This window comes from Chroicocephalus ridibundus, chromosome 13, assembly GCF_963924245.1.
Source record: "Chroicocephalus ridibundus chromosome 13, bChrRid1.1, whole genome shotgun sequence".
In the NCBI taxonomy this organism is placed as follows: domain Eukaryota; kingdom Metazoa; phylum Chordata; class Aves; order Charadriiformes; family Laridae; genus Chroicocephalus; species Chroicocephalus ridibundus.
The window spans coordinates 1,601,007-1,623,370 of NC_086296.1; the positions used below are offsets into that span (position 1 = coordinate 1,601,007).

The window sequence follows — 22,364 nt, forward strand, 5'->3', positions numbered from 1 at the left end:
CAGGGCAATGCAAACTGGGGAGTGAAGCAGAGAAGCACAATCCTCTCCATGTGTTCTTAATGGCTTTTAGTATCTTGTGATAACTGCCACCAGCAGTGTTGGATGAAAATTACTTTCTTGGGCTACTGGCCTGGAATCTGTGATCTAAACATTACAATTTTGCTCTTTCTAAATATACCCTATATTCAAAGTCACTCAACTTGTCTCATGGTAATTAATATCAGCTGAATACAGAGGACTGAGACTTGCAAAAGCCGACCAAGAGTACCTCCAGAGGTACTGGAGAGACGCCGAACTGCATACACTCTCACAGGTTCCTTCCTCAGTGTACTATTGCTAGCACACATTTTCTATCTTGTGCTAAAAGTCTACACTTGAGAAAACAAAGATTTAGATATCTATAGAAGTAGATTTTGTTTTTGTTTTTCCAGAATAGATCCTCGGAGGGCCTGATTTTGAAAAGATATAATTAAGCAGATCCCTTGACGTCATTGTGGCCGGTCTCTTAGAACCAACTTTAGATGGCTCTTACTTGGAACCAGTGACTTCTCTATGAATTTTTATCTAGATTGGACAACAAAAATGTAACTACACAGCAAAACATGAGGGTATAAACACAGCATCAAATATCACAGAATTAAATAAAGTTATCCGTTCAAAAGAAACCAATAAAGCCAGTCGTTTCAGGGGCATAATGGTGCCTTAGTTAAGATCCATGATTTTCCAAAAGAGGCCATTAGTTTCAATAGTGGTATGCTCCCAGTAATGACAACTATGGTAAAAAAATATACTCGGTCATGTTCTTTGTAGGAATGAGTAGTGGCTAGATATGAGCTTCATTAACTAAATTGAAGTGTTCTCTAGAAAAGATTAAAATATTTAAAAATGCTACCCATATACACATTCCTACTTGGTCTCTTGTACATTTTTTTTATCCCCAAGATTAGCTGATGTTCCAAGAAAGGCATGTATTTTGGTGGGTCAAAATGTCAAACTATGCTGAACCCAGTGACAATCAACGAGTCTCATCAGGACGCTAAACTGATGTTTTGTTTGATGTAGTGTGTATAAATTAATGATGAATAATAGATGCTGTCCACTTACTATTAAATGAGTAGCCATTTACACACCAAAGATGCTACTTCTTGAAAATGCGACTGCTAGAGTGGTGACTGAAGCCCTTCAAAGGATTGGATATTCCTAAATTGAGCTGCCTGTTCTTACAACATTGCAGAAAAGCAGACACATAAGAAAAATTTGATTCACTAGAACTAGTTATTTGTCTTACATACCATCAAAAAACGAATGCAACCTAAGCTAATGCAGAAGTTCTAGACCTCTAGAACCTCAGCACACAGAACCAGAAGCAGCTTTACAGCTTGTTTTGGGTTGCCTGTGAGTTGGAGTGAAAAGGGCAAACAAGGACAAAAAACCTGCACCACAGTTTTTTGGGTCTGGGTTTGTTTTACACAATTTAGCTGAGGGAAATAAAAAAAGACTTCATTAAGATGGCTGCTACTTTTTTCAGATATCAAGATAGGTGGGTAACCTTCCTGCTTCAGCACACATGTAGACCACATCCTACCTGGAATTTAAGAGAATACTTCAAGATCTCCTAGTTCTGATTTTAATGCTTAAATCCATGATACTGCTTACGCCCTTTTCCAAAGAAAATATGTTTGCCAAGTTACATGTATACCCTAAATGTTTTGCATTATGGAAAAAACACTTTTCTAAAAATATGTGGATTTTTACCTTAACAAAAATCTCAATGCCAATTTCCAGGTGACTCATATGAAGTCTGAAGAAGGTAACTGCCCACAACACATCCAATAAATTCTTTCCCTGTCCCTATTGGTGTAACTCTGGAGTTGGTCTTTTTCCTCCTTCTTCTGTAGAGGCAAGCAATGAAGTAAAAAATTTGACCCGACCTTTACGCTTTAAAGATTGCTATGATGGCTATTAGGAACAGAACACACTCACACTAGACAAGATCCTGTCATACTCTGGTTAAACTGTAAAGACATAAGCTAAATGTAATCTCACACTTAGCTGCTACAGCATTTGTTTACGATGTTTGTGTCAATGATTTATACTAACACAATAAAATATTAAGAGCAACAAATTATAAACCTGGTAGCACAAGAATTCTAACAGGTTTTCCTCACAGTATATAAATTCTGACACTAAGCAAGATCCACCAAAAGCACTGCAGAAATAACATGTTGCATTACATAAAATCAAATAGAGAAGCTTAGTTTTATGTAACTGTAATATGCATGCAGATGGTCTTCAGGATAAGATATCTTCTCTAAACTGCAGTTTGCACAAAATTTGAAGTACAAGTAAAAGGGAGGAATTTTGCCATTTCTAGTGCAGTGTCCTAGCTCAATATCACGGGAAACTCTCTCTATTTGTAACTCCTACCAGTTCTTCCAATATTAAAGAACTGCTGATGCCGAAATCCATTGCAGAGATTTTGAATGAATAGATTAAAATCAAAGAAGGGAATGATTTTTTGTTCATTCTAGCTAAGTAGTAGGTCAAATCTATTGTTATAACAACTGAAATTCAGTTATTTATGTTCACAGCAACTATGGCATAAAAACAAAATCAGCAAAGTCAACTTTATAAAGATCACCATTGTCAAATAAAATAGATTCTATGCAACTCTGAACAATACAGGAGGATAAACTATGCAGTGAAACTATGCAGTCACACTGTATTGTTCTTATAAACCTTGCCCTCCCAGTACATTCCTTTAGCCAAGCAATGGGAAGATAAACCCATTTGCCTAATGGAGCATATAATTTAAATATTTCAGACAAGCATTTACAGAGATGTTGCTTAAAATAAATTTAACAGCCAGCCATCCAAATATCTTGCATGATGAAGATCACAGCATAGTTCATAACTTATTTTTTTCTGTAGAAACTCCAAACGATCCAGCCCCTTTAGTTGCTTTAATCACCACATACATGCTGTATTACTTTATTATAACAAATCTTTTTTTTTTTTCCACCGCAGACATAATACTAAGCTGCAATATTTCTCCTTTGCAATGTCTTGCAACATTTCTAAAGCCACTAAAATTTCAGATTTTACTACTGCACCATGCAGTCCTGCACAATTTTGTAAACAAAATATGTTTAAATTTACAGAACCTTAAAGGGCTAATGTACTTAATCCGGACTGCAGCACTTCATCCACAGGAAGATACAATCAGCCAATGTCAATATTCTGTCATTTAGGATCAGGATTTTTACCATAAAGCATTTCCATTAATACAAAACAGCTGTTTTATCCCCCCACAAACCTGTATCTAGCGTTTAAGATATTATTGATATAAAACCAGGTTTCCACTTGATGCAAAAAAATCTGCTTAGGTTTTTTGGGTTTTTTTTTTTAACACGCTAAGAATTACATTTTGTACTGCGACCTACCTAAGGCACAACAGCACACTGTAAAAAGCAAAGTACACGTTGTCAGAATTCCCCCTTCCACATACACAAACAAGTGCCTACATTAAGAAAAAAAAGAGGTGGGGGGAAAGCCAGTCTTTACTATTTGCATGCCAGAAGTGAACATTTTAAAGAGTTGATCAAGTTTTGCAAACATTAGGTTTTAACCATGTACAGCAATACTACAGAGAAAATTAAAAGAAAAAAAAATAACTAACTTTGGCTTTTAAGTCTGGTAGATTTCACGTTTGTAAAGAAATAGCTTAGTTTTGTTTGGTCTTTGCTACAGAGACTCATCTCCTATGCATGCCACAAATAACCTGAGCAATGACTTCCCTCCATGACAAGAGCTGCCCATCATATTGCAGGATTAACACAATGTTGGTTTGTTTAGGGGTCGCTTGCGTATGGAATTTCAGCCACTCGCATACATCAACTCCTCGTTGCGCATCTCGCAATAAACTGATGAACGCTGTTAAACACACCAATCTTTAGCAAACAAAGGCGGCTAGCCTGCAACCGTGATGCAAAATCGCCCCAAACGCACTACACCCTGCGAGAACCTCTCCCAGAAAATACCCCGGCAACCTCATTCATTCCCCCCGACCCCACCATCCGCTCACCATCTCCTCCGGCTTCTCTGATTTCTCTGTCCTCAGCTTATTTTCCTTCCTCCTGCTGGCTCCGAGGGGGCGGGTGTACCAAAAAAAAAAAAATTTAAAAAAAAAAATTAAAAAAAGGCAAAAGAACCCCCCCCCAACTCGTGAGGAAAGCCCCCGGCAGCGGCTGGGCAGCACCTCAGCGGGCGCCGCTCGCCCCCCGCATCCCCGGCAGCCGCCCGGCCGCCGCCCTGCCCGCCCAGCCCGGGGGGTCGGGCCGCTTCTCCCCTCCCACCGCCACATTCCGATTTACAAAGGGTATCCGCGACCATCCTCACCCCGCGGGGGGAGGAGGGGGAAGCAGCCATTAACCCTTCTCTTACATGTGCCTCTTCTACCGTGATTTTGGGCTGCGTTTTTAAAGCCCAGCAGGGGTTTCTCCTCGCAGGAGACCTCCACGCAGCGCCTGAGCGATGACTCCCCTCAGGCACCCGCGGCCACCAGCGCGCCGGGCCCGCTCGCCCCCGCCGGAGGAGCCCCAGGGCCGCTCCGAAATAGGGCCCGAGGCTGAAAAAACGCGTGTCCTGCCCACACCACCGTGACAAAAAATAACGGCCCCCGCGCCCCTCAGGAGAGGCCCAGCGGGAGGGGACGGCGCTTCCCCCTCAGCCCGCCGCACTACCGTCTTTCCAACTATTTCTGTTTTATTTTTTTTTTCATCACCCCCCAACGTCCACACCTGGGGGGGGAGCACTGGCGGGAGGGTCGAGGCGCGCCCGCCCGCCCCATCGCCTCAGCGGCCGGGGAGGGCAGCGCCGCCGCTGCCGGCCCCTGCCTCGCGCTGCCCGCCCGCGGCCCGGCACACCAACCGGCCCGCTGCTGCCGCTCCGCGAATTTTCCTATTGGCTCGTTCCTCTGCCGTCGCACCTAGCAACCAAAACCTCATTGGTGCATTTTAGCCCCCGTTCCGCCCACTCGCCGGCCGCTCGGCGCGGCATTGGCCGGCGGGACTGTCCGTCACTTTTGCCTACGGTCCGCTTGGTGCGTAGCTGGCGGCCAGCGCCGCTCGCCGCACTGAAGGTGCTTACCCTGGGAACGGGCTCACCGGCCGCTGGGATCGGACATCCGAGTTTAACGGACAACGGGAGCTATAGACAGATCCCCGGGGACAGGGTCTCCAAGGGACAACACTAACCGAGCTGGCTGGGGCAGAACAGAAAACAGACACAGGAAAGAGAGGGAAGCGTCTGAATGGCCACCAAATCTGGTGTGCACGGATCCTTGCAGAGGGATGGTTTTGTGAAGGTCCCTAAAAAAACGTTTTTAAACAACTCTGAAGTTATTCCAACTTCCCATATGTATTAAAAATAATGAAAAAAAAAATCAGTAAAACCTAACACCATTAAGTTTTAAGCCTATGGACAGTTTTCCTCTTCTTCTTTCCACGGATGTGACTCCGGCTGAAGGTACGCAGACCTGTCACCTGACGATTTTTAATGGCTATCAAGCATAGAACCTAAATAATCTTTGGTCGGAGTGATGAGTCTATACTCAGAGAAACAGGGACAGCAAAGAACAATAAATTGCATTTGATATGCATGCATTTTACCGATTTTAACATAATGGGGATTAAGATATTCTTAAAATTTGTCTACTTATTCATCAGATAACTGTTTTAAGTAACAGCTCTGTACCTGAAAACATAAATATATTTTAGCTTTATATGTATCAAGCTTGATATATGGGTATATGTACCCATATATATGGGTATATATATGTAGGTAATAACTACAATCTATTACTGTGTTTCAAAAGCAATAGTACAAATAGTCATGATAATATACTCACCCAGCAATTTTCATCAGTAGATCTCAAAAGACCTTGCGAAGGTCATTGCCATCATCCTGTTGTTGACGATGGAGAAGGAAACTATTGAGATGAACTTGCTCAATGTCATATGCCAGTGGCAAATGCTAACAATTGACTTCAGGTTTTCTGCATCCAGGATGAAAGGTTTTGCCTCATGAGCTACCTTACACACTCGTATACCCCCCGGAGTTCTTTTCTTTAGAGTCCCATATATTGCATGGACTGTGTTTATCAGTGTTAGACCCTAGAAGTGCAGTAAAGGCTCTCCTGGTCTTTCCTTAAAGGCTTCACCATAAAAAATTTCCAATTTATAGGCTCCACTGAAACCCTCTACTGCCACCTGTGAAAAAAAGTCAGAAATAAAGTTTGAAATCTTGTTTGAAAAACCCACGAGTAAGTTAGTTAGTGTTTCAGTATAAAAGGACAAAGAGGTGGCACAGATCCAATCCCAGCCTAAGTATGCACATCTAAGTAAAATTACTAAATGTTTCATTATCAGTTCTTATCATGACGTGCTTAATAACTGAAAGCAAATTTGACTTTGTCACTTGTGTTTTCTCAATCCTCAGGAAAGCTGTCCTGGCCTGAATTCACAACATTGCAAACTCAGGGCTCAATGACTTTGGGACCTTTCTGGAAGCAGAGTCTCTCCTGACGGTGGTCATTAACGCATCCCATACACTGACCTCATCTACATCCAAACTCACCAAGACTGTCAACAACCCGGTCCTGGGTCTATCAGTTCTCAGGGATATGAGCCCTTTGAAGCTCAGATTGGGCTTCTGATGTTATTATTTCATACCTGGAAACAAACCATACTGGAAACAGGGTGAGGTGGTGTCATGGTTTGAGAAACCCACAACGATTTATTGTCATTTAGACAATTAGTCTATCACCCAAGGACCCTTCCCCACCCGGGAAGGGGAGTCAGGGAAAAAACAAGGACAACTGAGGGTTGAAATATAAATAGATTTAACAGAATAAGATTAAATAATTAACATTAATAAAACACTACATGTTGGACACTGCGAGTGCTGCAGCTTCAGAAGGAAGGGAAGGGCTCAGCGTTCGAGCACTGGAGCAAGGAGTTCTCAGGATCGCAGCCATGAAGGGAGAGACAGAACTCCTCGGCAAACTTTCTAATTTATATTGAATGTGACGTTCATGGTATGAAATAACCTTGTCGTCAGCTTGAGTCAAGTGCCCAGGTCTCGCGCTTCCTCATCCCTGCACCTGGCAAGGCTGGAAAACACCGACACCTTGAAACCTGCAAACCATAGCTGGCTATAAAGGAAATATTTTCACAAATTCACACACCAGAGTCTTCTAAAAGTGCGGTTTTCCCAAGCATTAGAAGATAAATTAGTCCTGTGTTGCTCAAACCAGGACAGGCAGCCAAGCAGCAGCCCATGTACTATACAATACCAGAGACGACCTCTCCGAACCACCGTGGGGGACACGGATACTGGGCTGCGGTGGAGGAGCCGGGCCTCCAGTACCTCCTCCTCTCAAGACACCGCGGGCCAGCTGCTCCTCAGGCCCGGCGGCAGGCCTCGGGGCCGGCCGGGGGCGGGAGGCCGCGGCCCCCTCATGGCGGCGCCCCCTCATGGCGGCGCCCCGCGACGCCCGGGGCAGTGCGGGGAAAGGGTGAGGGCGGCGCCCACGGGGCACCGGTGTGCGAGCCAGCCAATCACAGCCCGAGGAGGAGAGGCGGGGGAGCCGTCCCCCAATAGCGCGCGGGAGGGCGGGGCGCCCGCAGCCAATAGGGGCGGGCGTTGTTTTGAACTGGCTGCGCTCCCGGAAGCGGCGCGGAGGGGATGCGGTGGTGTCGGCGGCGCGCTGGGTGAGTGGGAGCGCGGCGGGTTCCTCCCCTGAGGGGCCGGCGGGGTCCCGCGGCCCCGTTCCCCGGGGGTTCCCCGTTTCGCTTGGGGTCCTGGCGGAGTCACCTCGGGCCGGCGCCCGCCCTGCTTCGGGCTTAGGTGGGAGGGGCGGGGGCCGGGCTCGGAAACGGCCTTGAGTCGCCTCAGCTGTCACGAGTGGGGAGCCCGAGCCCGCGGCGCGGCCTGGCTGGGGGCGAGCGGGCTCCTGCTTTAGGACGGCGGGGGACGGTCCCTCCAGCGCTCCAAGGCCGCAGGGCTTGCTCCCCTCCCTTTTTAGGGCTGACATCGTCGTGTGTCGCGCTCGTCCTCCCCCCTGTAAGGCTGTCCTCGTGTGTTTGTGTGTGTTTGTGTGTGTTTGTGTGTGTTTGTGTGTGTTTGTGTGTGTTTGTGTGTGTTTGTGTGTGTTTGTGTGTGTGTGCGCCCCCTTAGCGCTGCCCCCCCTCACAGTGAGTGGCGTGAAGGAAGAGAAGGAAGACGCTGCTCTTGAGCGCCTTTTGCACAATAAAACTTTTTGTCCTAAATGTATCCAACGGCAGCTGCTGGAATATTTTAAGTGTCAACTCACCCTTGTTTCCTTTGGTGCCGTGATGGCGCTTCGTTCTGGTGCTGGCGGTGGCTGGGTGGGACTTGTGTCATGTACAAGAGTTTGATAAAACAGTCGTTTTAACATATGGTGACCTTTTGATGGCAGCTTGTCAAGAAATAGTCACAGAAAGACACTGAAAACTACTGGTGTTTCAGTTTGTAGGTATTGAAAACACTGGGTTGTGGGGTTTTTTGAGAGCGATTTGTTTTGTGATTATATGAGGCCACCAGGGCAGAGGCTGCTCTGAGACGCTCTTGATTATGGGCTCAATCTCCATCGTGTATCGTGATGTTTTTAGAAGTCAAAATATGTAACAGAAGCTTGACTATTTTCTGTTAAATTAAATATCTTTTTTTTCATTGAGTTGTTTTCATGCTTTCCATAGTTCTTAGCATCAGTTTGCCGTTTGACTGAATCGATCCTGGCTATACAGAGATACATCTCTGGGGAAGGAACATCTATACGGGCACATCTCTAGGGAAGAGCATAAGAACAGAGTGGAAGAATCTGATTCTTCCACTAAGTATTTCCTCCAACTACTTCTAACATAGACTTTCTATGAATAAGAAAGGGAAAATATTTTCTTGCCCCAAAAAAGGATTCCTAGCTGGTTCCTTGCTGAAGAAAACCTAAGAGTTGTGAAAAAATTGTGAAAATATCAGTCTTTGCCTAAAAGGGGGAAGATGTCTAGCAAAAGACTCTGGGCCTGCAGGTCTCTGGCAGAGGAGAAGCTGGCACTTGAGAAACTCGGGGAAAGGCTGTCTTACTCCGTCCCTTGCAGATGTTATTAGAACATGTGAAAGGTGACGTTTGCTGGCCTTTGTCTCTCTTGGGAGCTGTACAGTGGACTTAGTCTGGTAAAATACCAGAGAGAAAGTGAGGAGCTGAAAAGGAAATCAGCTCAAACCTGGGGATGGCATGCACCTTACGTGATATTTTCTGTGTCTTCATAAGTGTTCTACTTTGCGTTGCTGTCTCTTGAAGTGAAGACTGACTCACCTGGGTAGGGTTACAAACCCCGCGTTAGTTACAAATCATCTTTATATGAAGCAACCTGAAAGGCATCAGATTATGGATCCATCTATTCCATCTCATCTTTGTCTTTAATGATTAGTATTACTACACAAAGGAAGTGCAAAAGCAAATCAGTCAAATGCTTTTAAAAATGCAGTTGTGAGACACTTTTCTGGGCAAAAAAAAAGAGTGGATTACTTTTAAAAACTAATCAAGTATCTCTTATTTTCCATGGTTTTAAAGTTCAGTATAAAAAAAAAAAAATCTCATGCCACTACTGAAAGAAAATGCATTCAGTTTTGTTGTTTTATGGGCATTTGATAAGTGTAGTTCTCCGTTTCCTTTGGACAAATTAAAAAGAAACAGTAAAGTAGTTTTAGATTCCACTGACCACTGAGTTGTTGCTGTGGTACATAAAACTATCAGAATCCAGTGAATAATGATCTTTAGTTGTCTCTTAGGCTGTACCTAAACAACAGTTTTGGATCAGTTGAGAAGCAACGGAGATCTCTGTGGTAACTGACAGATGTTATTTATGATGCTTCATTTGCGAAAACAAAATACGTAACAAATGGCTTCATTTTTCAAAGGCTGCTACTGGGAGTTCTTAAGGGTAAAATGGTTTTATGCCAAATTGTGAACTGATTGCTTCTAATCAACCAGATGATGGTAGAACCCTATGAAAAGAACAAACACAATCTATCATGTTTTGGTCTCTTGATAGTCCCTCTGAACGCTACCTTATGCTGGCATGTATCCACTCAGGCTTTTAACAGATCGTTAAAATGAGCAAAACAACACACTGTACTGTCTAACAGAGTACAGTAGCACACAATAAGAAATGTTAGTTACTTTAATGTCATTTCCAAATCAGCAGTGCCATTTGGAGCAGAACGCTTAATTACAGGATGTTTGTGATTCTTGTCAAGCTGGTTTATGTGTATTGGGCACAAGTTAGTCAGCAAACTAGAAACATGTTACAGAAACAGGAGATTGTTGCTGTCATTTAATCCTCGATAGCTGCCGTCTTATCGACTAGAAATAATCAAACTAGACTTTGTAAAAGCTTATTATCCAGAAAGCAGTAAGTCTTCACTGTCTCCACCTTATAGTAAGTTTTTTCAGCCATTCTGCAGACCTTGTCATGTTGCGCAGTATGCGTATTCTGGCTTGTATTGTCTTCAAAAAAGAAAACCAGAGGGCATGTGTTGTGCCACAACTTAGTCTTTTTTTTTTTATGTGAACTCTTTTTTTTTTTTTTTTTTTTTAACTGAGGCACCTCCTGTGTTTCGAAGGATAGTTCCGAAGACACATTTTCTGCTGAAATGGAGCTAGAAAGTCACCAAAGCTTTTTGATCAAGCTTTGGACTTGTTGTAGGATCGAGTTGCAAGCGTGGAAGCCAGCGCTGACCTAATCTTTTCCATCTTCTTCTCAACTTGTGGGATCGCTAGCTGAACGCTGAGAGGGCTGAGTTGAGCACGTCTACTTTGTGATGGCAGCTCTGCACAATACGCTTGTCTCGTCCCCAGAGTTGCAGCACCCTCTCTGATGTGAATATGAGCTTGAAAGAATGACACCAGTATGAAGATTTCTTGATTAGATGTTTACATACTTACCATGTCTATGACAGCCTCTCTTCAGTTTTTTTTCCTCTTAACGTTTGTTAATTGTCTCAAATTTCAGAATATCCAAATTTGAGTCTGACTGACAATTCTTCAGCACAAACATCCTGTAAGGCCAACGTCCAGCCCTGGGTTTAAACACAACAGGTGGCGCAAACGCAATGTCAGCTTTGGTCAAAGAAGGTACCAGAACACATTGGTTGCCTCCTTTGCCAATGAAGTATCACTGCTATTTTAAGGGGTAGCTCGGTTTTAGCTGCCTTAAACACTTCTGCCTGAATAACAGGAAAGGTTGGACTGTTTATATGGGGCCTATAAACACTTACGCTTGTTTCAAGGCTGGCAGGTGGAGCCCTAGATAAATATTACTGTTTTGATATTTGGTGTTACTAAAAGCACAAATGTAACTGTAATAACATCAAGCAGAGTGGATGGGGTGACAGAAAGATACTTCTGTCAAAGCGGTAGTACCAAATAATAATGAATAGGGATTCTAGAAAGGCATCAAAGCGTTGAAAATATTTGTTCATCTAGATAATTGTGGCGAGCGTTACAAACTTATTCTGCTGTTTTCTGGCTGGCAGTTCTTGTAAGCTTTGTGTTGACCAATAACTTTGCACGAACAGCTGTAGTGAATTGATTATTTGAAGGGAACTCAATAAATCAGCTAATGGGGCCTGAATTGTGTTTATTAAAATAGTCGTCTTATGAGTGAGTGTCAACAGGTTTTTATTGCATAATCCATTTAATTACCTGACAGGACACCTAATGAATACTAGGAGCCACATCTCTGCAGTCAGCAAGAGCAGTCAGTGACAGTTACCCATTAAAACTGCATTTTATATCCCTGCTTTCACCAAAAGCATTTCTTTGCACTTTGTCAAAAAAAAAGAAAAAAAGCTTTAAGGATTCTCATCTACCATATTCATGCTGATGCTGTACATGGGTACCTCTCCGCTGAAGACTTGAAGGGGATCTCTTCTGAGCTATGAGTGTTGTTTCTGAAATAGTCTGGCATGGCTTAATATTTACAAATGTCAATCTTGATGCACACACTGAGGAAGAGGTGAAAAGAATGAAGCTATTATATGTCTGCCTTTGTGAAGTAGGGGCCAGTGAACAATCCTGTACAGTGTTATTGTGGTGTATTGCTTGCTCCACGAACCACTCTGTTAATGCATTTTATTTAATGTGTTTTATGGACATCAGTTAATTTCTGATGGGCAGCCAGTAACGTAACCTGGATAGTAGAAGCTGTAGCCCTTTACCTTCTGAAGGACATGTAAAGTTGTAATTACAATGGCACTGCTTATTAAGCTGAATTGTAAGTTGCTGTCTTGTCGTTACAACAAGTTGCTCAACAATCAGGCAAGCAATTGCTCAGTTTAGAGTTTGGGGTTTTTTTATATAGCTTTGTGGTACACTTCTTAAAGAAACTAAAGCTGTCCTTTGGAAGCCCACAAAAAAAAGATTTTGCAACATGAATTCTCAGAGTCGTGGTTAGGATCAGTCTTGTGCTGCTTTTGCGACCGTGGAACAGGGAGGAGGAGGTCTCTCTCGCCCAGCCTTCAGCCTGGTGCAGCACAGTTGTTGTTCATTGACATTCCTCCTGCTCCCAATTTTACGTTCAGTCAAGCTGCTGTCAAGGTCGGAGTGCCGTTTCCATTTACTCAAGGAGCTGTCTGTGAAAAGATTGCCTGAGGAACAGAACAGCAGCAATCAGTCAGCTAAAATAAACCTTTGCTCTTAGTTTGACATTTATTGCAATGTGCTAACTGTAATGTTGGGAGCAGGGGTCGAAAGGTCTCATCTGTCCTAATTTGAGTCTCTCATCAGTAATGACTTCAGCAAAAAGATTCACTTTTTGAAGGGGAGAAAAGACAATCTCCTGTTTGTGTAGCCTGTGCGCTATGTTACATACACGATAATCGCTGTGAGACTTGCATCGTTTGGGGAAGAGGGGTAACTGTTCTGTGCCCCAGCCTTGCTGGAGGCTTATGTTATATAGGGTTGTGTGTCCTTGAGAGGATTATTTGGGAGCCTTCTAACGGGGAAAATCTGCCAGACTTGACGATACCCCGGGTTGCTACAGTCAGCCAACACAGTCCATCCACTAGGCTGGCTGGATTGCCAGGGGTTTGGCAGGGACCTGTTTGGAAGGTGCTGTAGAACGAATAGAAGTGAATAATCTTCATCACTATGTTCTGTCTGCGCAATAAGCATGCTGCGGAGCCTGAGCCATGGAGAAACCCATCTTCCATGTTCTTCTGGGGACAGAAAAATTACCAAACAGAAAAATAAAATTCCAATGACAAAGCAATTATCTAGAGGCAGAGTAGGTTTGGAGGTGAGGGTAGGACATAAAGCAAGACAAGAAGATTCTGGACTGAGACAAGACAAGGTTAAAAGACAGGTAGCTGCTGCCAAATAAAGAACGGTGTAATGTTGCAGAGGAGAAATCGTGAATAGGAAGACCTGCAATTTAAATCTCTTCTGGTAGAAGAAGTGGTATCCTCAATAAAGAACCTGAGCTAGGGCGTGGCGTACAGATACTGCCTGGTTATCTGGACAGCAGCAGAAATTTAAAGTAAAAAAATAAGTATAAAAGGTTTCAGAAATACCTAGAGTTGTGTTATATTATCTGGAAATGGCACTGTGCTCTAGTTCCTAAGCTGTCTGCTGCTCTAGGAAATTTGTGCTCTGTGATTTGAACTGTGACTGTAATTTTGTTTTGCTTGGGTTTCTTTTTAGGAGTTGGAGTGAAAGGCATGAACAGGTCAGTGTTATTTATGCTTAGTGACATGAAGCAGCTGGGGTACAAGATCCTGAGTTTTGCGAACAGCTAACAAGAGCTGTATGTAGAAGGTCCAAGTCTTCTAGAGCTGGTGATTTGGTTGTACAAGTCCAATATAATTGCACTCTATTTAAAATTCAGCAATAGGCATCTTGGAAGGGTGATAACACCTTAAAACTCATTAGATTTTCTAAATAAAGCTGGCTATGGATGTTTTTAAACACCTGGCTAGTAAATCAGTTAGCCGAAGTTCAAGTCTGCATCTTCAATTTATGATTAATTTGTAAAATAGTTTTTTGGGGATTGAGGTGAAGAAAGCCTATGGTGTGTTTTAATTGTTTTCTCTAATGCCTTATTGTATAACCTGTTAAACAGAAAATAGTTGGGCCAGGTAGGCTAGTGCTGCCCTGAGCTCGTAGGCTGTGAAGTCATCTTGGGGGGGAAGTTCCTTTTGTCACAGAACAGAATTTGAAACGCTTTGTGAGATGGAGAGGTACACACATACTCCTTTGCGCTGACTTTCTCGTGCCTCGGGAAGCGTGTCAGGAGTGTTGCACCTCTTTTGGAGTTATTTCATTTCCTGCAACGGAAGAGTCTCTTTGCAGAATATTGGATTGCAAGACTGAACTGCTTGTGCCATGACAGCAACAGCAGGCTGGCTGTAGTGCTGAACTGGGACTTAACAGGAGCCAGCAGCCGCTGGCAAGCTATTAATTAAAAAAATTAGTATAAATTCTGCACTTGTAGCTCTACTTCTGATAGTGTGAAATATAGTGAAGATCATAAATTTCCTGGTACCTCTTAAGGTAAATGATGTGGAAATTAAAGAGCAAGAGGGACACTTTTCACACATCTGGAAGCATGGTTAAAAATCCTACTTTTTGTACAGAATTTGCTCAGTCGCTGGGTTGGTCGCTCAGATGGCCCTAGACTGGGGTGTTGAATTCTGCCTGTCCCCCTCCCCTCTTTGCCTGCCTTGAACACTCTTGCATGGAAAAAAAAGCTCTCAGTAGCAGTAAAACGTGGCTGTGTGTGGTTGGTTGGTAGCATTCTCATAATTGTTTTAGCAGCCACAAAAAGTAAAGATCAGGCTGCAGTTTTGTTACCAGAAAAATTTTCACTGGGGCAACGCAAAATATTTGAAAGCTGTTACATGGTTTTGAAACAGAAAGCACATCTGCCGTGCCGTCTGAATGTGGCCAGAATTTTAAACATACCACAAGTGCTGGAAACTATTCATCAAAATGTACGCTCTGGTCCAGTGTATCTTTGTTTGTACCTGATGTTTTTCCCGATGGTAAACAGTAATACTTTCTCCTGGACTTTCAATAGCTTGGCCTAAAGTATACTTTATTTATAGGTTTGAGACTGTCTTTGATCAGGCTTCTTCCAGCTTCTGCAGCAGTTTGAGTCTTATTTTCTCCTTTATTCTAACAGAAGTGTTTTGCCTTACTTAAGATGGGGGGAAAAAAAAAGTAGTGGTACTTCATTGGTAATGAGCAGAAAATGACATAATAGTCTTTCTTTCACATATCGGTAGCACTCTGGACTTTGTCAGTATTTTCCTCATGTTTGTTTCTTTCCTAACAGTCTGAATTAGCCAAACTTAACTTTGAAACAACTACAATAAGAATTTTGGTACTAAACCATTTGGTACTAAATCATTATTTTGGAAGTCCTGTTTTACTTATTTATTTTTACTGTGAGCTATTAGGGAGAACGCTGCAATCTTTAAGCTTCAGTTTAGAAGCAAGGTTATCATTTTATAATTCGCAGTATAATAGATAATCTCTATTTACTTTGTAGGCTATTACAGAATGACCTTGCACTGAGCCTTTGTGGAAGAAGCAAGATTTAAACATCAATTCTTCAATGTGCATCCTTCTATTCAAATTTGACCCCCGACCAGTTTCAAAAAATGCATACAGGTAAAGATGATTCTAGTTAAAACATTTGTTTCTATAATTTTTTATACAATTAATTTTTGTAGCCAATGTTTGGATTACAAGTCAATACAAGTCAGTATTACGTGTTCAGTTATGCTTTTGTAATGTCTAACGTCATGACTTTCCCCGTTGGAGGACTTACTGGTTTTAGACTATGGCAGAAGACTTGGGCTTTGTAATCACGGACCTTTTGCTGGTGATCTATCATGGGGTGTAGGATAAATCCTTTAAATATTATAATCCAGAGTTTGAAAGTCCTGCCTTCTACTTCATAGTTTAAACTAAGGGGTCATCACAGCTGTAGCCGTACCCTTCTTTCAGTAGGGTAGATATGGTCAGGGCTTTCAGTTTGAAACCAACAATTTGAATTTAGTCTGGAAAGTCATGGGCAGACGGCAGAGCAGAACTACTGCGGTCATGGACCACTCTATTAATTTCTCCTCGGTTAATATGTGCTCATCCGGTCTTGTAAGCCAAGAGAGCAGACCACTATGAATCCAAAAGGTACTCATACTGAAATTTAGCTGCTTACATGGCTTCTGGTTGACTTTGAATTGTCGCTTTGTCCTGTTTCCTCCAAAGATAGCACCTTCTTTTTCATTGACTAGTGTCCTGCTCTGCTCCGTGTCACATCGTGGCTACTCCTGCTGGCTCTGCCACTGTGGTTCTGATGGACCCTTACGAATAGGTGCGGGTGCTTTTTCAAATATGGCTGGTTGAGGTCAAGGTATCCTCACAGTTCTTTATGCCTACTGATTTGCCTTTGGGACAACGTGTACTTAAAGATCTTCAGTTGCTCTTTGTCCTAAAATTAAGTATATACAATTTCAGAAAAAACTGGAAGTCAAATCTCACTGCTCTCAAACTGATTATACTCCTGTATCCATGTAAAACAAGTAGTGCTGCGAACTAGGGAATAAGGAACTTACAGTAAATGTCCTAGCCTTCCCCCTCCCCCAAATCTGCTTGCAATTAAAATTTTGGGCAATAAACTAACAGTCATGTTACAATTTTATGTAATTAAAATTAATAAAAATTTAAAATTTAATTAAAATTTTAGGTAATAAACTAATAGTCGTGTATGAAATCCTTAGCCAAAAGCTTAAGACAAAATAAGCATCCATGCTTCTAGGTAAGTTTCACTGGATGCGTTGATGTCATACAGCGAGTTTCCCAAACATTAAACTTCTTGTAATAATTTTCTCTCCCGTTACAGCCCTTAATTTTAAAAGTTCATATCTGACATCAGTGTCTTTGAGTACATTCAGTATGTAACAGGAAGGTAACACTTCAGACCAGTAAGAAGACTGCAGAGTTCTGTTGGTTTCTGGATTGATACAGACTGGATCGGTTCCACGTTACTTTGTGGGGTACAAGTGTGGGTATTCATCCAGAAACGTCAGAGTCGGTATGCTCAGTAAATCATTGTGCCGTTCATTGACTTGTTTTTCTGCCCTTTTGTATTGAAAAGCAGATGCCATTCCATAGAAAGAAAGGAAATGAGAACCAAACCCTCAATTGTCCATAGAGTGCATTCCTTTCTGCATCTGGAATCTGCCTAAAAAGGGGTTTTGTTTATGATGTGACTGGTGCTGAATTAATATCTCCATTTATTTAGGCTGACTTTCTCTGTGTTGCTAGTTAGCGAAAGAGACATTCATCAATTTGATGCCTCTTGGGAAAATCCTTTGGATATAAACTGTAGTTGCTTGCCAAGTGAACTTCCTGCCATGATCAATATTTAAAAGTAAAACTTGTAGTAGTTTGCTTGCTAGAAAAAGTTGCATCAAGATTGAAATTATTGATTTATAGCAGAAACTAACTTGCCATCAGTGTCAAAATAAGAAAACACTTTTGAGATGCTTTGGCCCAACTTCAGGAATAGTTGTATGTAGCTTTCGCAGTACCTTTTGTTAAGCGATGTCGTGCTCTGGACCTCTGAGAGAAACTACCCGGAGCCATCTGTTTCGCTGATAAGTGCCAGAGCATAGTGCTCTTGGGGTCCAATTTTAACGCCAGATACATAACTGTAGTCCCCTTTTTTTGCCTTAACACACCATAACTAAATCTTTTTGCTTTTCTTTAATTGGAAGAATGTTGAAGTTCATTCTTCTTCAATTATTCCTAAGGATTTTTCACCTTTGCCTCAGATTTCTGAAGGACATGGGTCTGCGTGTCAGTTGGGAACGGGACCCAGCCCTCCTAATTCTCCAGGCAGTATTAGAGCCGTTAGACCAAGTTAGACCTCTCTATACGAGTCTCTTGCTAAGCGTCGTTTTTCCTGACAACTCGTGTGTGTTACACTCTGCTATAGCTCTGTGTGTTTCATGGTGAGGTAGTGGAATGGTTTTCCCAAGCAAAAGGGGATTCCTGCAGACGTGCTAATTTGTCTGTCCACGTTAAAACAGGCATCTACCACTACTTTTCTTACTGTCCTCTACTTTGCTTTCTGGACTTCCCTGCAAATTCATCTCTCCACTAACACAATGTTTTAAAACATGATCATGAGGTGCCGGTTGCACATTAGAAATACTACGGATAAAGAACTGTCATCAGCTCTAGAGAAAGTGAAGAAGGCTGACGCTTCAGTGGCACCCTTCCTGTAAGGAGGATGCTCAGTACTTTGCCCACCAAAGACAGAGTCTGTTGGAAAGCACATCTCTAACTAAAAGAAATTGTCTGAAATAGGCATTAAAAGTTGAAAAGGCAAACTGTGTATCATTGGCCATTTTCTTGTAGCCAATAAACCTTCTCAAACTAAAACGTGTTCTCCATAACACTTAAAAGAACTCTCCATCCAGGCAGACTTTGGTTTCTAGAGCTGTACATTGGCCAATTTTCATGAGCGCCTAATTAAGCAAAAGGCTTACAGTCCACCTTTGTGATACGCTAACGGATCTACCTTCCTGTACCCTTGCGACTTGCTGTTCTGCCGTTTCCCTTGGTGTTCTCTCCACAGGCCTATTCGTAGTAAAGTTTAGTGCGGTGTAAGAAACGCTTTACTGTAGGCTATTATTATTGTCAAAGGTAACATGCTGCCTTTACGTATTTCTGAACTATACTGTGTGCGTCTTACAAATAAATACGTGTTTCGAGCTTCAAAGCTATAATCATAGAAACTTTTTTATGGAACTGAATTACATTGTAGGAAATTGCTTTAATGGAATGATTTCTCGTGTTTTCATCTCTCTGCTTCAACATTAAAATAAATCTCAATACGTAAATCCTAATACAGTTGAATTATTTCAGCTATAAAAATAGCTGAACAGGCTTTTTGCAATTTATTAGAAGATGAGGGTCACTTAATATTGCTCCTTTTCAGTATGATTATGTTTAATAAAAGACAAAATGAAGATGTTTTGATTATAGCAGTCCTGTACGCTAGCTTTGTGCTAAATTTAGGAGTCTGTGTATTAAACTTGAGATGGGGAATATTCAATCACACCAGAAAGACCTGCTTATTTTTGGTGTTTAGATACTGTAAACAAACTGTGGTTTCATGTCAAGAATTATTGAAGGTAAAATATAATTGGAGCTTCAGGAAATGAGAAATCCACTTCAGCTAAACTATTTTTTAACAGTAGAGATGTTTATTTAAATAAAAATCTGTTAAAGGAGGATGGATGCTGTAAATGGAGGGTATTCAAGCAAGATGACAGAAATTTGGTAAACCAGCTGAAAGCCTATAGATCATAGACTAGAATCAGCTAGAAGAGGAGAAATAACGCGAGTCTGAAAGAATGGTATTAGGATTATTTGGCATTAGAAAGAGAAAAATGTACATACCCTGTGCTTTCCAACAGATACTGTCTTTGCTGAGCAAAATATGAAGCATCTTCCTTACAGGAAGGGTGCCATCGAAGTGTCAGTCGTCTTTATTTTCGGTATAGCTGATTACAATCACAAAAGGGAGCACACCGAACAACTTGCTTTGTTTTAATAACTTCTGCTGCATGAAATGGACCGAGAAAGAGCTTTTGCTTTTCAAAGGCCAAGAGCCGAGACTGTTCTAAATTCCTCTGAAGCTGTCTGGCTGTACGGACTCGTTAAATCTTACCTGCTTTACATTCCCAGCCTGACTGGCTTGAACTGGTGTTCCCATTGAATTTGGCTGATCTGCATTGCTGCCAAGCCTGGGACCTTTCAGGAAGACCCGTCCTGTCTTGTATGTCCGCTGCTGCTTAAATATCACCTTGAACTTGGTCTTTCAAGTCTGCAGGTGCCATTTATGATAATTATCCAAGCACAGAGCAGAGGGAACCAGGCATAGCTAGCAGAATTTTCTGTTGCTGCCATTTCTTAATAATGTCTGGTATTTTTTAATATCTGTATGTTTTCTAAAATAATCAGATTTTAGATGGCACGTGAAGAGCTGCAACACGCTTTTTGTCAGGACAGCGCTTGGTCTTGTGGCGTGATGTGTTTATTTCTAAATATAAATAATGGATTTCATCTGGCAGCATTTTTCAGTTGCATATTATTTTTCATAACTTCTTCCTACCTCCTGAACGTGTATCCTCCGGGGCTGCGTGTAGTTCCTCTGCTTCATGAGCTGCCTCTCATTAACGATTCAACTATTTTGTCCTACTGTTCTAGCAGAACTCAGGTTATGCAAGCAACTACGCATGCAAAAACCCCACAAACCAACAAAAAACAGAAGGGAAAAAGCCCCACCAAAATACCTCTTGATGATTGTCACAAAAACCCCCTGCCTTCCCCCTTTCCTTCTCTGCCTCCTTGAGCGTGCCGTCATTTCTTCAAACAAATTTCAGTGGGGCTGGACCTTCGAGACTATCACAGACTCGTCTCTGTTCTGTGTACTTACGGACAAAACCATCTGACTTGTATCTTTGAACCACATAAACAGAGCTTCAGGTGTCGAAAGTTAGATTAAAAAATACTATGGCTACATGATCCTAAGGAATGATCCAGTAAAAACATACTCTCGTGCTTCACATTTTTTTTGTCACCTATAAATCTGGGGGTTACCTTTAAATTTTCCTTAATTAAGCTGGAACTTCATATGCTGAGGAATGTTAAGATTGCGTATGCGATCTTAATTCAAGCTCTTGCATTGGAAGCGTTATTCTCTGAAAGCAATAGCTGCCTTGTTCCCACAAGATAGACTTGCTGAACGTCACAAGACGAGAGAGAGCTGCTGTCGGGCGTCGTTCGACCTTTGCACTGAGGTATAAAGGTGAGACAGGAGGATAAAGGATGGTTTCATACTTTAAATGAGCTAATGCTGTGCCAAGAATTGGATTCCGTTCCTGCCTGTACTGTGAAGTTCCTATTTGTAAGTAATAGTATCCTTTTCCTCCGGTGTTCTACAGGCTTATTCTAGCAGCTAATAGAGATGAATTTTACCACAGACCATCCAAATCGGCAGACTTTTGGGACAGCAGCAATGAGATCCTCAGTGGTATGTATGTCTTCTTGTTTTGAGTGGGTTTCATACGATTTATAAGGAAACTGTGGCCTGGATTTTTTGTTATTGGGGTGGTGGCGTTGCATTTCTAATAAGAAATATGCTTCTTCCCTATACATCTGGGGAAAACCTGTCATAGGTTTGAAAGATGAGTTGTAATGTTATTATCTTATTTGGGTTTTAGTATATTGTGGGGTTTTTTCCCAGTTTTAAGTTTTTTAACTGATTTCAGTCCAAGCAGTGCAGTTAATTTGTCCATCACAAAGGATTACTTTAGCTTTGTCAGATACACTGAAATACCTCTTAAAATAGAGGTGGCATTCGTTATTCCTCAGACTCATTGTCTGTGATAGTGACTTGAAATCATTAAACCAAGCCTCAGGAAAGTGAAAACTTTCTCATTTCATATCGGTTAATAATTTATAGGCTACAGAATAATTTTAGTTATTGATCCATCAGTTTATTAGCTTTTGTGTCTACGTTCTGCTGAACTGATCGTGCAGTCGCTCAGCTCTGCTTCCCCTTGTAGGGAATCTGTCTGTAGTCATTTTTAAGTATTATCAATACTTCTGCCTTTTCTCAGGCACAGAAATAAAGCTCTGGAAGACAAAGCATTGTTTAAATGTAAGATTTTGACTTTGCAGATAGTCTTTGCTGATGCCGTGTGTTATTGTGGTTGGCAAGGAGGCCCGGGAGGATAAATTGCTCCCGCTGCACCACAGCCCCCTTGCTTCTGAACCTCTGGCTGCCGCTTCTGTTCCGTGCCAGACATTCTGGATGCCGCTTCCCCTGCTATGTAGCAGTTTAAAACAAACAAACAAAAAGCTATCCTGAAAACTGAAGCGTCCTGAATTTTTGTCTTTTATACCCTTGTCAGCTCTGTCCATATTTGGCACAAGAAACTGGTATTTTCCCCATCCAGTGGGGTATCTGTGGAGATCCCATGAATATATGCCTTTGAGTTAATCATGCTATCTCAAATGAAAGCAGCAAGTTGAAGCAAAATAAAGCAAATTTATTCTTTGTGTGACTTAAAAGTGAAAAAAAATTTTGCACTTAGAGCAATTTTGGGAAACGTGACTTGCTATATGTTAGTCGTTGGGCACTGGTCCACAAAGCTGTATGGTTTTCTTTGTGACCCTTTCAGTTAAGGCAGAGGACAGC

General features: G+C 42.0%; 2 protein-coding genes across 6 annotated transcripts in view; one reads left to right on the plus strand and one right to left on the minus strand.

Moving 5' to 3' along the window:
* Nucleotides 1–5,008, minus strand: part of ARVCF (ARVCF delta catenin family member) — a 273,582-nt gene extending 268,574 nt beyond the window's left edge. For 2 of the 4 annotated variants that reach the window (XM_063350852.1, XM_063350850.1), the window contains exons 1-2: nucleotides 4,444–4,771; nucleotides 4,085–4,139 (exon numbers count right to left, since the gene is read on the minus strand). The gene's annotated coding sequence lies outside the window, so the exon portion shown is untranslated. Of the gene's footprint in view, nucleotides 1–4,084; nucleotides 4,306–4,443; nucleotides 4,772–4,799 lie in introns of those variants that run through there. The other 2 variants (XM_063350849.1, XM_063350851.1) reach the window with 2 other exon arrangements.
* Nucleotides 5,009–7,672: 2,664 nt separating this feature from the next.
* Nucleotides 7,673–22,364, plus strand: part of TANGO2 (transport and golgi organization 2 homolog) — a 30,622-nt gene continuing 15,930 nt past the window's right edge. The window contains exons 1-3 of one of the 2 annotated variants that reach the window (XM_063351431.1): nucleotides 7,673–7,772; nucleotides 15,633–15,754; nucleotides 21,106–21,194. In XM_063351431.1, coding sequence (XP_063207501.1) covers nucleotides 15,699–15,754; nucleotides 21,106–21,194 — 145 coding nt within the window. In that variant the 5' untranslated portion in view covers nucleotides 7,673–7,772; nucleotides 15,633–15,698. The remainder of the gene's footprint in view (nucleotides 7,773–15,632; nucleotides 15,755–21,105; nucleotides 21,195–22,364) is intronic. The other variant, XM_063351432.1, reaches the window with a different exon arrangement.